General features: G+C 28.9%; 2 protein-coding genes across 2 annotated transcripts in view; one reads left to right on the top strand and one right to left on the bottom strand.

Annotated features, from left to right (window-relative positions):
• Window positions 1-5,676: 5,676 nt before the first annotated feature.
• On the bottom strand, window positions 5,677-8,859 carry LOC145187321 (inosine triphosphate pyrophosphatase-like). The gene has a single exon (XM_080063688.2). The coding sequence runs from the start codon at window positions 6,325-6,327 to the stop codon at window positions 5,746-5,748; it is 582 nt and encodes a 193-aa protein (XP_079919814.2). The 5' UTR covers window positions 6,328-8,859; the 3' UTR covers window positions 5,677-5,745.
• A 2,586-nt stretch (window positions 8,860-11,445) lies between these two features.
• LOC145187185 (uncharacterized) overlaps window positions 11,446-13,192 on the top strand; it is a 59,096-nt gene continuing 57,349 nt past the window's right edge. The window contains exons 1-2 of the mRNA XM_090077212.1: window positions 11,446-11,675; window positions 12,307-12,399. Of these exons, the coding sequence (XP_089933338.1) occupies window positions 11,622-11,675; window positions 12,307-12,399 (147 nt within the window). The 5' untranslated portion in view covers window positions 11,446-11,621. The remainder of the gene's footprint in view (window positions 11,676-12,306; window positions 12,400-13,192) is intronic.

Genomic DNA, 13,192 nt, shown 5'->3' with positions numbered 1-13,192 from the left:
TTACATGAATTGGAGTGGAATTTATCTTTGTAAATAATACCTTGTATTCAGTTTTAAAACCCGCCGCACAGTGACTCAAAACAGCAAAAAAATGGTAATAAACCCCTCACAACTTTTCTATAAATTAAGTGCCCTTTTTTAAATAATATTAAATTGCAATAATTTTTTATTTCAAAAGTATAAATAATTGTTTCATAAAACTTTTGTTTTGTATTTTATAGTTAAAAGAAGTAAAAAAATTTGATATTATTTTCAAAGAAATCTGAAAAATGTGAGATTTTTATTTAACTAAAATAGAGTATTTTTAATTTAAATAAAAGTGTATATATTTTTTAAAGATAATCTTTTGGCTCTATATATTTCAAATTTACTCAAAAGAAAAAAAAAGTCTGATTTTTTTGTTTAAATTTAAAGACTTTTCTAAAAAAAAGGTTGCAAGAAATTGTATTTTTTCTGTTTATATATCAGCTAAAAAAATGTTCCACCGAGTTCCAAAAATATATACATTTTTTCTAGTTAATTAACATTTCTACTTTAAAATTATAAAGGGATTACTGCGGTCTCCTGCGGTATTGGAAGTTATTAAAGAAATAAAAATGTTGATAAACACTTAAAAACCTCGTTTTCCGCCATTTTTAAAAGTATTTATTTGATAAGTACAACATGTTTGAAAAAGCTTAACTGAACAACTTTAGTATTTCCTGTAATATAAAGTTAACTTAGTAATATAGTGTTATTACAGGATGTAACAATGTGACAATTGTTAAAGCCATTACAAAATAAAATTTTAAACAGTGTAAAGTAAAAAAATACATAATGTAATTTAAAATGTTTCTGATTTATTAGTTTTATTATATTGATGGTTCTTAAAAACAATAACAATGAAAAGATTAGATCTTATCCCAAAGATGATGCGTGAACTAGGAGTGGATAAATTAAGATTATGGAAGGATTTACTTAATGAAATAAAAAATACTGAAGAAGTTCGCAAAGAAAACTTAAATAAAGTAAATTATGATACATTTATACAAAAAGAAAATCGTTGGCTTCAAAGAAATCTTATGAACAATAAAAATAGTCATTTTGGTTCTGGAAGGCCCCATAAGCAATTGAGTGTTCTTGGAGAGCAAAGCAAAAGAAAAAAAAATTAAAAGAACTAGCCACTAAACATCATGAAGCTCTATTTTTAGCTTCTGCAAAAAGTGCAAATGCTGCTGGAGAAAAAAAAAAAAGCTTCTTTTTTAAAAAACAATATGTCTGATGTTTTAGAGATAGAAAAAGTTGATAAAACTTTGGATAAAACCTTTCCCATCATTATGAGTGTAGAGGAAGCTCTTGCATTAAAAATGAACACTGATCTCAGCGATAAACAATATCAAATGATCAGAAACTCAGCTCTTGTTCACAATGTACATATTTATCCTACCTTGCACGATATTTTGGTGGAAAAATTGAAATGTTATCCTGAGAATATACATTTTTCTGAAATTTCTGCAAAGTGTACTCTTCAAAGCATGTTAGATCACACTGTGAGTAGAATAACTGAAATGATTGATATGCCTAATTGTGGTCAAGGTAACGAAATATTTGGAGTTTTACATGGAAAGATTGGTTTTGATGGAGCATCAAGCCAAAGTGTTTATAAACAGAAATACTTTGAGACAAGCATCACAAGTATAGAACTTAAGAGTGAAGAAAATCTTTTTAGTACAGCTTTTGTGCCTTTATTGCTCAAAGTAAAAGATGGCGAAATTTGGAAAAATGCAAATCCTTCAAGTTGTCACTTTTGTAGACCTCTTCATCTACAATATAAAAAAGAGAGTCCAATTTTATCCAGAGAAGAAGAATCAGATCTAAAAAATCAAATAAATACCTTAAAGACGTTTTGCAAAGTTTTTGATATTGCAGGAAGAAAGGTGACCTTTAATATCAGCTATAGAGTTGATCTTACAATGTTTGATAATAAAGTAGTTAATGCACTTACAGAGACAAAATCCACTCAATCCTGCAATGTTTGCAATGCTAAACCCAACGAAATGAACAATATTGGTTTATTAAAAGCAAAAACTGAGAATGAGTCAGCCTTGGGGCTTGGAATTTCAGCTTTGCATTGCTGGATAAAATGCTTGGAATTTATTCTTCATTTGAGTTATAAAATTGAAATTAAAAAGTATAAGCCAAAAACAATTGAGGAAAAATTATCTGTAGACTTAAAAAAAAAACAGATTCAGGTACTCTTCAGAGAACGGTTAAGCTTATATGTTGACATGCCTAAAACTGGGTCTGGAAATACCAATGACGGCAATACTGCCAGAAGAGCATTTAAAAATAGTAAAGCTCTTTCTGAAATTACTAAAGTTGATTGTGATATAATTGAAAGATTGCATAATATTCTCATAACCATATCTTGTGGATATTCTATTAACATCAATGAATTAGATTTATACTGCACTGAAACAGCTAAACGTATAGTGAGTTTGTACAACTGGTATGTTATGCCTCCCACTGTACATAAACTGCTGCTTCATAGTTCTTCCATATCACATAAATTACCTTTGCCAGTCGGGGTATATTCGGAAGATGCACTGGAGAGTTTAAATAAACAGATAAGAAATTCTAGACTTAAGCACACGGCAAAAATTTCAAGGTTAAACACAATGATGAATCAGATGCACTACCTTCTAGTAAGATCAGATCCAAAAGTATCAAGCATATCTTTTAGAAAACATAAGAGCTATCGAGGAAAACCGTTACCAGATGAAGTTATTAAATTAATTGTAATGTAAATAATAAAATGAATGTAATAAATACAGTTTTTTTTTCTCTTTGTATCAACCTCCTTTAAAAACCATTTTTGTAAAAATATCAAGTAGAGTAATATATCAAGATAATGTGTTTGTCTTGAAGATTCTAAAAATTGGAAAAAAAAATTTTTGTACGCGTATAGTCACCTTAAACGCGCGTATACGCGCATAAGCGCGCGTTATACGCGTCGAAGCTACGCATAAAAAAAAATTTATTAATAAATTTGAAATCTTTGACCCAAAAATTATTATTTTGATATATAACATTATTGATTTACAATTTATGTCAAATTTTATTTAATTTTTACCGTTTTTTGATCGTTCTGAGTCACTGTGCGCCGTGAGAGGAGTGGAATTTATCTTTGTAAATAATACCTTGTATTCAGTTTTAAAACCCGTCGTGAGAGGAGGATTTCGCCCTGGGCCTCTTACTGGGTATATGGGAAAATTTTTAGGCGCTTTTTTACTAAGATCTTTGTCGATTACTACCTATTTTTTTTAAATAAAATGAAACAATATGGGTGCAGTAGGAAAATGTAGTTTAACAATACACTACTTTTTGAGAAAAACTTTTTTTTAAAAAGAACTTAATATAAAAAATATAAATCAGCTCCAATATGTTGCAAGGAACCACCTGTTCATGACGCCGAAAATTCTAGATTTCACCTTTACGATTTATTCAGTTGTGAGTCGCTCTGCACTTGACAATATTGCTCAAAGTGGACATCTCGTTTGGGTAAATACTTGCGTTCAGTTAGCAAAAAAAAAAAAAAAAAATTCAAAAGGTTTGAAAATCTTTATTTAAGAAAAAGGGAAGTGTTTTCTAAATACAAATTTTTTATTTTGTTTCTTTATCTAAGTTGTAAATAATAAATGACACCAGCTTTATTTTGTTTCTTTATCTAAGTTGTAAATAATAAATGACACCAGCTTTATTTTGTTTCTTTATCTAAGTTGTAAATAATAAATGACACCAGCTTTATTTTGTTTCTTTATCTAAGTTGTAAATAATAAATGACACCAGCTTTATTTTGTTTCTTTATCTAAGTTGTAAATAATAAATGACACCAGCTTTATTTTGTTTCTTTATCTAAGTTGTAAATAATAAATGACACCAGCTTTATTTTGTTTCTTTATCTAAGTTGTAAATAATAAATGACACCAGCTTTATTTTGTTTCTTTATCTAAGTTGTAAATAATAAATGACACCAGCTTTATTTTTTATTAAAATTGTACTCTATTTAAGAAAAATATTTTAAACTCTTGCAAACTTAAAAACCAGAACTTCGAAGAGCTTTTTTTTGGTTTTGTTAACTATTAAGAGACAGTTATGAAGTTGTATAAAATTTTACAAATATGTATTTTCTTTACTGGCGAATAGATAAATATAAATATTAGCGAATAAGAATGTTCTGAGAAAGATCTAATCAGGTATTACTTTTAAAAAATCATGACATTGTGTGAACAGTCTCGAGAACGTTTTACAAAATGTTTTCAGTCGTCAAAAATCAAGGTTCACCGATATCGTAATCATGGAAGCGGATTATTTAGTATTTTTATTTGCTCGAGTTACAATCTATGATTGTTTTAATATTTTTTGATAGTCATCTCTTACAACGCTGCTGCATTTACATCATTGAAAACAAATTATTACTTAAATTCTTACACAAAACACATTTTTCAAGATAACGAATCTTGTCAAAAAGTATTAAAGCTTGGTTTCAATAGCAAAACAAGTTATGAATTGGTTTGTCAACAGTATTGGTTTAAACTACATCGAGAACCTTTCGTTATGATGTGACAAAATTATTAACAGGCAGTCCACAAAGTTTAAAGGGTCTTAAAGACATCTAATACAAAACACTTGAGGATTAAAACTGAAACAAAAATGTCATTTTTCTTTTCTTCAATTTTAAATAAATTTTAAACAAAAACTTATCATTTTGAAGTTACATTTAAACTAAGATTAAGTTTTATGATGAACACACCTTCAAGTAATAAAAATTGACTTCAAATCTGGCAAAATATATTTATACTCATAAGTTCTTTTAGCCCTTAAAACAATTTTGGCACTTTATAACTGCAGCACCAAATTATTCAAATTGCATGTATTAATGGCATGTATCAAAGCTTAACGTGTTTATAGTTTTAATGCCAGATGACACTACAGTAATAGAATCTTTTTTATTTATTTTAATTTGTAACATTTCTTCTTTAACTACATTAAGTTTGAATAAAATTTCTGAGATGATCAGGATTTATAGTAAAGTTTTTAAAGATGATTGAGATTCATTTACACAAAAATGGAGTATACCATTATTTTAAAATATTTGATGGAATATAAAAATGCATTCATTAATGCTTGAGAGTAATGTGCATTTACTATTGAATAGTAAAGTACTTTTAGCTTATCATTTGTAAAAAAGTCTTTAGGAAAATTTTGTAGGTGGTCTGATAAATGATAATAAAAAATCATGCCATTAATAAATATTTAAAACATAATAGTAAAAAGTAAGAAGTTATGGTGTATAAAGCAATAATGAAATAACTAAATTAATTATATTAAGATCTTTTTCAAGCCCCATCAATCAATACCAAAAATGACTTTTATTCAGTCACTTATAGATGGTCAAGTGTTGATATTTTCAATATATTCAGAATATTTTAATGCAAAAAGTTTCAATTAAAATTTCATAGAAAATCTAGTAATTACTAGGGCAACGCTCTACACAGCATACTGTTTATCTTTTATGATTTGTCATTTATCAAAGGTATTGAGAAAATTTAGATTCTTTTACAAGATATAAATTTAGTTAACAATGTAATTAATAACATGAAGTATTTTAATTAGAAAAAATAAAAAAATAATGTATAATTTAAAACAAAATTTATTCATGCTAATTTTTTTGGAGTTCAATAACAAAACTTTTAACTCAAAAAATTAATTCTGCACAGAAAAACTTTGAAGATATTTTTTAAGCAATTCCAAAGACTTTCCACGATGAGAAATAGAATTTTTTATATCTTTATCCATCTCCGCATATGTTTGATCAAAACCATCTGGCTGAAAACAAGGATCCCATCCAAAAGTAGTAGAACCACGTGGTTCTACAATTTTTCCATAAGTAACACCTCTGAATAATACTATTTCATCACAAGGGCAGCCAGAAGAATAAGCAAATGTACATAATGCATAAGCACTTTTATCTTCCCAACCATTTAACATTTTATATATTCCTTCAGGTTTTAGTTTATCTAAAAACCATTTTATGTATGGACCAGGTAGACCACCAAATGCGTTAAAACATAAGCATGTATCTTCAACAACAACTGGTCCTTTTACATGTTCTGCAGCAATCTTACATTTTTGGATACTTATTTCATCAGGTTCTCCTTGATATTCTGGTAAATCAATGCTTTTAGATATGATATTCCATTGGTCATTGAGCCCAATTATTTGTGTAAATTCCTTTAGTTTATTTTCGTTACTAGTTACAAATACAAGTGTCTTATTAGATGTCATGATTCTAAATAAAATTGTAAAAATTTAAACAAACGGACTAAGGTGTGACAGGGTCTCATTTAAATAATGGCTGACAATATATAGTTAAAAACAATAATATCAATTAACTAGATGTCTAACTTCTCCAAAAATTTTGTAAGAAAAAGTGAAGCAAGTTTTTAAAGTTTTTAATGTTGTACAAATTTATTTCCCTCACAAATTTATGTGGGAAATAAATTTGTACAACATATAGAGAATAAGAATAAATGTAAAAATAATATATCAGATTATGCTATCGGAATAAAATTTATGGGTGTTGTTGTTAAGTTTATATGGGTGTTCTTTAGTTTTTTCGGGCAGACCTCTTAAGTCAATCGGCGTGCGACTCGGAAATAAATTTATTGAAGAAATATATCGATGGCTCCGCGCAAAATCGGACTATCTGCAATCTCCGCCAAAAACAAAATTGATCTATCTGCAATCTCCGCGTAAAACAAAATTGGACTATCTGCATTTTCCGCAAGCTTTATTTTTGAATCTGCATTCTCCGGGCGTTCAAAGTTTTTATCAAAAAACGTGCTTTTGAAAAAAAAAAAGCCTTATTATTATAAGTAAAATTCTTTATTCTTTTAGCTTCAATGATGCTAAGTTAAAGATGGCTTCATGTTACAAAAGGTATGGATGTTGGATTCCAAATTATTTTTACAACCGTCCTCATAGCTTAGTCAAATAGTTCTTTCTCAAAAAATAGTTATTGCTGAAAACTGATATTTTTCCATTACGATCAAAAATGGTGTTTTTGTTGGTAATAGTTGTTACAAGATACTTTGTAATATTTGGTGAAAGTATTAAAATGTTAAAATTTACCATTTAAATTGGTATAATTGATGGATTGCAATTTTATCTTGCCAAAAACCTTTCCATGCAACCTTTTCTTAAAAAGCATCTTACTTGGTTGTTGAGTGTACTATTACTACTATATATAAGTTACTTGAACTTGTATGAAGATGGTTATAGTTTATAAGCTTCACACCGCAAAATACCATGTTATTGACTGGAAGATTCAAATTGGTGTAAAACAAGGGAGGCATTTATTAAAGATTAGAGTCAGAGATCTTAAAAGGTTACAAGTGTTTGTTCTGAAGTTAATGCTAGAGAAACGCTCGCAGCCATCATATATTTATCATTCGAGCTCAAAGAAAATTCAGAAAAAATCATTTGTGTGCACGACACTCTGTGCAGCCTGATAGAAAACTTAACCAAGCAACAACTAAAGAATCTGGAATTTCAACTCTTTCATTACATTTTAAGTTGCCTGGTCCATCAAAAATGCTCATTTCAATTCCTTTTTGTTAAACAATAAAGCTTTTTAATGATTTTTTAGGCTTTCTTAAAGATTTAACAATTGCTTATGCTCACTATGAAAAAAATGATCACAGGTGTATTCAATTCTCGGAAAGAACTTTTCATTTGATGCACAGAAATCTTTTGTCCAGGTGTTACATAGTGTCAATTGCAAAGGTGAAAAATGTTATTCGACGATTTTATGTTATAATCCGCTGCACTTATGATATTTTGAATGTCCGCATTATACAAAAGCAGTACCAAAGAAATACCGTTTACTATTTGGGTTAGGCGTTCTTGAGATATATTGGCAATACTGGCTCAAATCCAAGTTATGTTAGTTTTAACGCTTTTCAATCGAGGAATCATTTTCTGCAATATGTGAAGGGAAATCATCAATGTATTTCCGAAGTCCAAAAGCAATACGATTCAAGAGAAAAGAATTCGAGGTTTCCCTTAATTGCATTTGTAGACACAAGTGGCGGATAATCGCAGATAAGTCTTTGTGGACAAAAGTGGCAGATAATCGTAAATAAGACTTTTGTAGACAAAAGTGGCAGATAATCACGGATAAGTCTTAGATAATCGCATTAAGAATAGGTAAACGTTGTGGAATTATATCAACTCTTCAATTTCGCAATTAACTGTAGAGTACTTATAGCTGAAAATAATTTTTTTACATCTGAAGTGGGAGTATAAAATTCAGTAACTTCATTTGAACTAAAATTTCGTTTCCATTCGTTTTACCTGCCTTTTGTTACACTGAGAGTTACATTTAGGTATACGGTACAATACTGAATATTTAAACGTTGTTTTCATCGTGCTTGTGAACGCATCCCGAAATATGTTTCTTAAGACAAAAGTGCTGAGTGCTAATGTATTAACTGGTGCTCTACGCTAAACCATTATTTATTTGTTCTAATGTGATATATTGTCGTTTATTTACACAGTCTAAGTATTGCTTTATGAATATTTCTGGGTTTAACGATCGGCTTCTTAAACGCAAAAACATACTTTTACTTTTTGGTGATCCATTCACGCTATTTTATCTTGATAAGATTTTCAGCGAGGATTTAATACTTCAAATCAAACTTTTAAAATCTTACTATAAAGAATACTAGTTTTTATTTTAGATAATTTTTGTTTAATACATTTATACGTTTAATTCCTTGTAATAACTTTCGCAATAAATAAACATGTTTTTAATTAGATCAAAATTGTATTTTCATTAACATTTTATTTACTCTACTATGATTACTAGTACAAGGTTTAGCTAAAGCAAATATAGTTTAAATTTTTCTTTATTTTATAATATGGTTCAATAAAAACAAAATTACATTAAGCATTTAAGTTGAATTAAACTTTCAGGGCTTTTTATGAAGATGAACTCTGCAATGGTCACACCCTCCAATTGGTATTCTTGGATCAGTAAAGTTGATTTGAAAAGAAAACAGTTTTGTGACTCCGTCAATCAAAAAAGAAATGACTGTTTAGAGCACTTTTACAGGCAGAGAAAACAAACAGTTTTTTTTGTCATCATGAGTTTTGGCAGAACTATGCTTTTTTTTGTTCAAAAAACCGAGAGAGTAAAAACAAATGCCTTTTCCCGGAAAATGACATTTTTTAAATTTTGTGTTCTAACTTGCGCGATGTAGCACTTTCCCGGAAGAAAAAAAAAACAATATGAAAACACACTTAAAATGAATGAGCTATCTTAGAATTCATTTAGGATGGTGAATTAATGTGGAAAAACTTTACTTGTGCTGTAAAAATGCAAAAATTTCTATGCTTTCGTTTAAACAATTTTAGCTAAATAAATAAAATTTTCAAACTATGTTTTCTTACTCGAACATAATAGCTTGGTTTCGACTTTTACATTTTTCGAATCAGGAATGTGCTTATATTATTCCCTACAGAGGAATTCTTTCGAAATTCAAATTGAGGTTTTTCTTCTTTTCGATTTGATGTGGCATTGTTTAATTCCGCAAAAAAATACGAACCCTGTACTCGCAAAAAATAACTTTACAAAGAAGAGTATTTCCTTTGTAAAGATGCTTGGTATTCAAACAAGAACTGATTGTCTCTTTAGATCAGAAATATGTTTTCGTAAACGTCGGATTTCTTCCATTCATTTATTTTACTCTCTAAGAATTCCCGCTGATAGATGTTCCTGAAATGAATGGATCATAAACTTTCCAATAAGATTTTAACCACTTTTTTTTGGAGGTTCACGTTGTGTTGTATTGGATATAAAAAAAAAAAAAAACTAATCTTAATTTACGATCATCATCATTGATAGACGCAAACTAATCATCATTAAGAAAACATGTTAATTTTTTTTAAAAATCAACTAACTAGATACCTAGTTAAAATAACTAAAATTTTTTCTCTAAATGTTTATTTAACATATACGAAATTTGTCATTTCTTAAATTAGAACTATCTTAAAGCATAGGACTTTGTAAGGTCACACCACGGTAATGAATTGGGTTTATATTGTTTTAATTATCTTCACTTTTGGGTAAATAATATTGAGTAATAAGTGAGGCAAAAGTTGGGCAATCAAGTTTTCTTGGAAAAAATAAATAAGTATAATAGTTTCAACTTGTTTAAGGTATTTTTTATTACTTATGTCTTTGATTATTCTTTTAAAAAGTTTATTAAAGGAGACGTACCACTTTAAAAAAGTTCAATTTACTTCAAAAGTCTGATATAGAAAGTTCGTACTTGTAATTATTTGTTATTAACGACAAAGTTTAAGTCCATTAAATTAAATTACAGAACAAGCCTCACACATCCTCTCGAATGACCTGGGTATATCGAAAATTAAATTTGATCTAGGTGTTTAAAATACTACCACAGCGTTTATCCTATAGTTTTAATGGTTGACTTGTATGGGGAAGGACCGTGGAATGTTATTTGAAACGTCTAAAAAATGGTTCTTCCGCATTGCGTAACCATAAATTCTATTGAGATGGGGAGAGGAAGAGAAACTAATATGTAAAGACCATCGCAATTTTTGCTTTTGAGGAGACAGGATACTGCTTACTACGACTGTGAATCTCTACCATTTTTCAAATTCTTTGAGGCTGAAATTTTTAAATGTACCAGCATCCAATCAAATTACAATATAATGACCTACTTTTTTTTTAAAAGTTTGGGTCATAAATATTATAAAGTATTTAGAGAACACACTTGCAATGATATTACTGGTTCTCATACCGCGTTTCCTTTACATTTAATCAGAGAGCAAATTTAAGCTGAAATTTAACTAGTGCAATGACTAATATAAAGTTGAAAAAATATATATCTTTTAAGGATTTTTTACCAACATGGACCTATCCTCTTCCTTTGAAACCACAAATACCCTCTGGTAAGATTTAGTTAACGAGCAATCTTCTGCAGGGGGGAGTTAAATGGTAGAAAGGAAAAAAAAAAAAACACATTGGGGGAAAGTACTTCTTTTAGTACATTGAATTTAAACCATTCATTGAGCTTTTCAAGCAAAATCTCCTCTGTCTTAAAAAAAATCCTAGTTGCTCACCTTATGAGTTTGCAAGTAAAATTTCTTTTCAAATGAACTTTTGATATATACTTCTAGTTAAGGTTTAGATAAAAAATTTTATGTAAAAAACTTGAAAATTATGCAAAGTAGCGCAATAAACTTATAACTTTTCCCAATACAGTATACATATTTTTTCACTATCTTTAAAACTCCTATTATTATAAAAATTAAATTTTTTTTATTTTGTGCTCTGCATTGTTTTTACAATACACACTATTAAATATCATGGTCATTCCCATAATGCGAGAATTTAATAAAACGTCATAGAACTACTTTAAAATGTCTTTTAAATGTCAGGAAATAACTCAGGCGTAAAGTTAAGAACTTACGTTAAATATTGACGTTGTTATACATAAATTAGTGCCGTGATCGATGGTTGAGAAAAGGCGTTTTTTAATGGTTCCTAAATGGAGAGTTATACTGTTCATGTACCTCCACTTCGACCAATAGTTAACTTTCAGGTAATAACATCTGAGTTTTAAAATATTTCATTTCAATAAAACGTTTGTTTTAGCACATTTTAAATGTAAATTGACCTGTTTAACGAAGAAAAAGTAAAAACGACTGATAAGAAAACTTTTACATTTTTATTCTTACAATGCTGTTTATCAAGATCGATCGCGTAACAAACTTACTTCTTGGTTTTTAAGAAGCAAATTTTTATGATCTTTATTAGTTTTAATGATTTAGTTTTTTTCTGAAGTTTTCATTTGTTTTTTTGTTTTTTTTTTGTTTTTCTTAAAAAAAATTTAACCGAATCTTTATTTAAAAACTTCTCGTTTGATAAAAAAATAAAAATGAAATAAAATAAAAGCAACGCAAAAAAAAAAAAAAACAAACGATTTTTTAACTGCTCATTAAATAGTAAAGCTCATTTATTATTTCGTCTCAACGCTAAAAAAGTCACCGCTAAAATGCGGTGATTCCCTAAGTTGAAAAACTATTACACGCCTATTTATAACCAAATTTATTGAAAATTATTTTGAATATTCGTAGAAATTACTACATTCATTTTCTTTTTTTTATTTAAAAATATGCACTAGATATATAACTTGAAACTACACTTAACTTTTTCTTTAAAAATGTTTTTAGGTGTGGTTACAAAAAGCTGAAGTCCAAGCTCAATCATACTTTATTAATGCATCTGACCTTGATGGCATAGAAGATCTGTACAGGCGTCATCAAGTAACATAAATTAATCTAAACTCTACCTCTCTGCCTCTGTCTCTGTCTCTGTCTCTCTCTGTCTCTCTCTGTCTCTTTCTGTCTCTTTCTGTCTCTTTCTGTCTCTTTCTGTCTCTCTGTCTCTGTCTCTCTATCTCTCTGTCTCTGTCTCTCTCTGTCTCTCTGTCTCTCTGTCTCTGTCTCTCTGTCTCTCTGTCTCTGTCTCTGTCTCTGTCTCTGTCTCTGTCTCTGTCTCTGTCTCTCTCTCTCTCTCTCTCTCTCTCTCTCTCTCTCTCTCTCTCTCTCTCTTTCTCTCACTCATTCACACACACACACACACACACACACACACACACACACACACACACACACACACACACACACACACACACACACACACACACACACACAGATTTTTATTCAAAAATTAAAAAAAAAACTTAAGCTTGCTGGGGGTTATCCTATAGCCAAAATAATTTTTAATTAGGAAGAGTTTTAGTTTTGGTTTTAAATTTATCTGTGTTTATAGATTAAAACTTAAAAAAATGCATAAATTAGACAAGAGAATGTGGACAGTAATAATATGCTTGTATCCTACTATCTTAAAACTTCCTAATTAGGGTATGGTATCCTAATTAGGAAGTTTTTAGATAGTAGGATACAAGATTATAGAATCTGACTGAAAAAATTTAAGCTTTATAAACAAATCTTAAGGATTTTTAAATAGTTGTGTGTCTTTTTTTTTTTTATAAACCAGAACTTGTGACTGTATATGTTATACATTTATCACAAACAGTATAGGTAAAACAGAAAT

The sequence above is a fragment of the Hydra viridissima genome, unplaced genomic scaffold (genome assembly GCF_058129835.1).
Source record: "Hydra viridissima isolate aposymbiotic clone 2 unplaced genomic scaffold, HvirCarnegie_v1 scaffold_2, whole genome shotgun sequence".
NCBI lineage: Eukaryota > Metazoa > Cnidaria > Hydrozoa > Anthoathecata > Hydridae > Hydra > Hydra viridissima.
The sequence above is the reverse complement of the archived record's forward strand: the minus strand, read 5'-3'. Positions and strand labels throughout refer to the sequence as shown.

What these genes read in the sequence shown, in the direction of transcription:
- LOC145187321 (XM_080063688.2), bottom strand. Translation starts at nt 6,327, where the DNA reads ATGACATCTAATAAGACACTTGTATTTGTAACTAGTAACGAAAATAAA.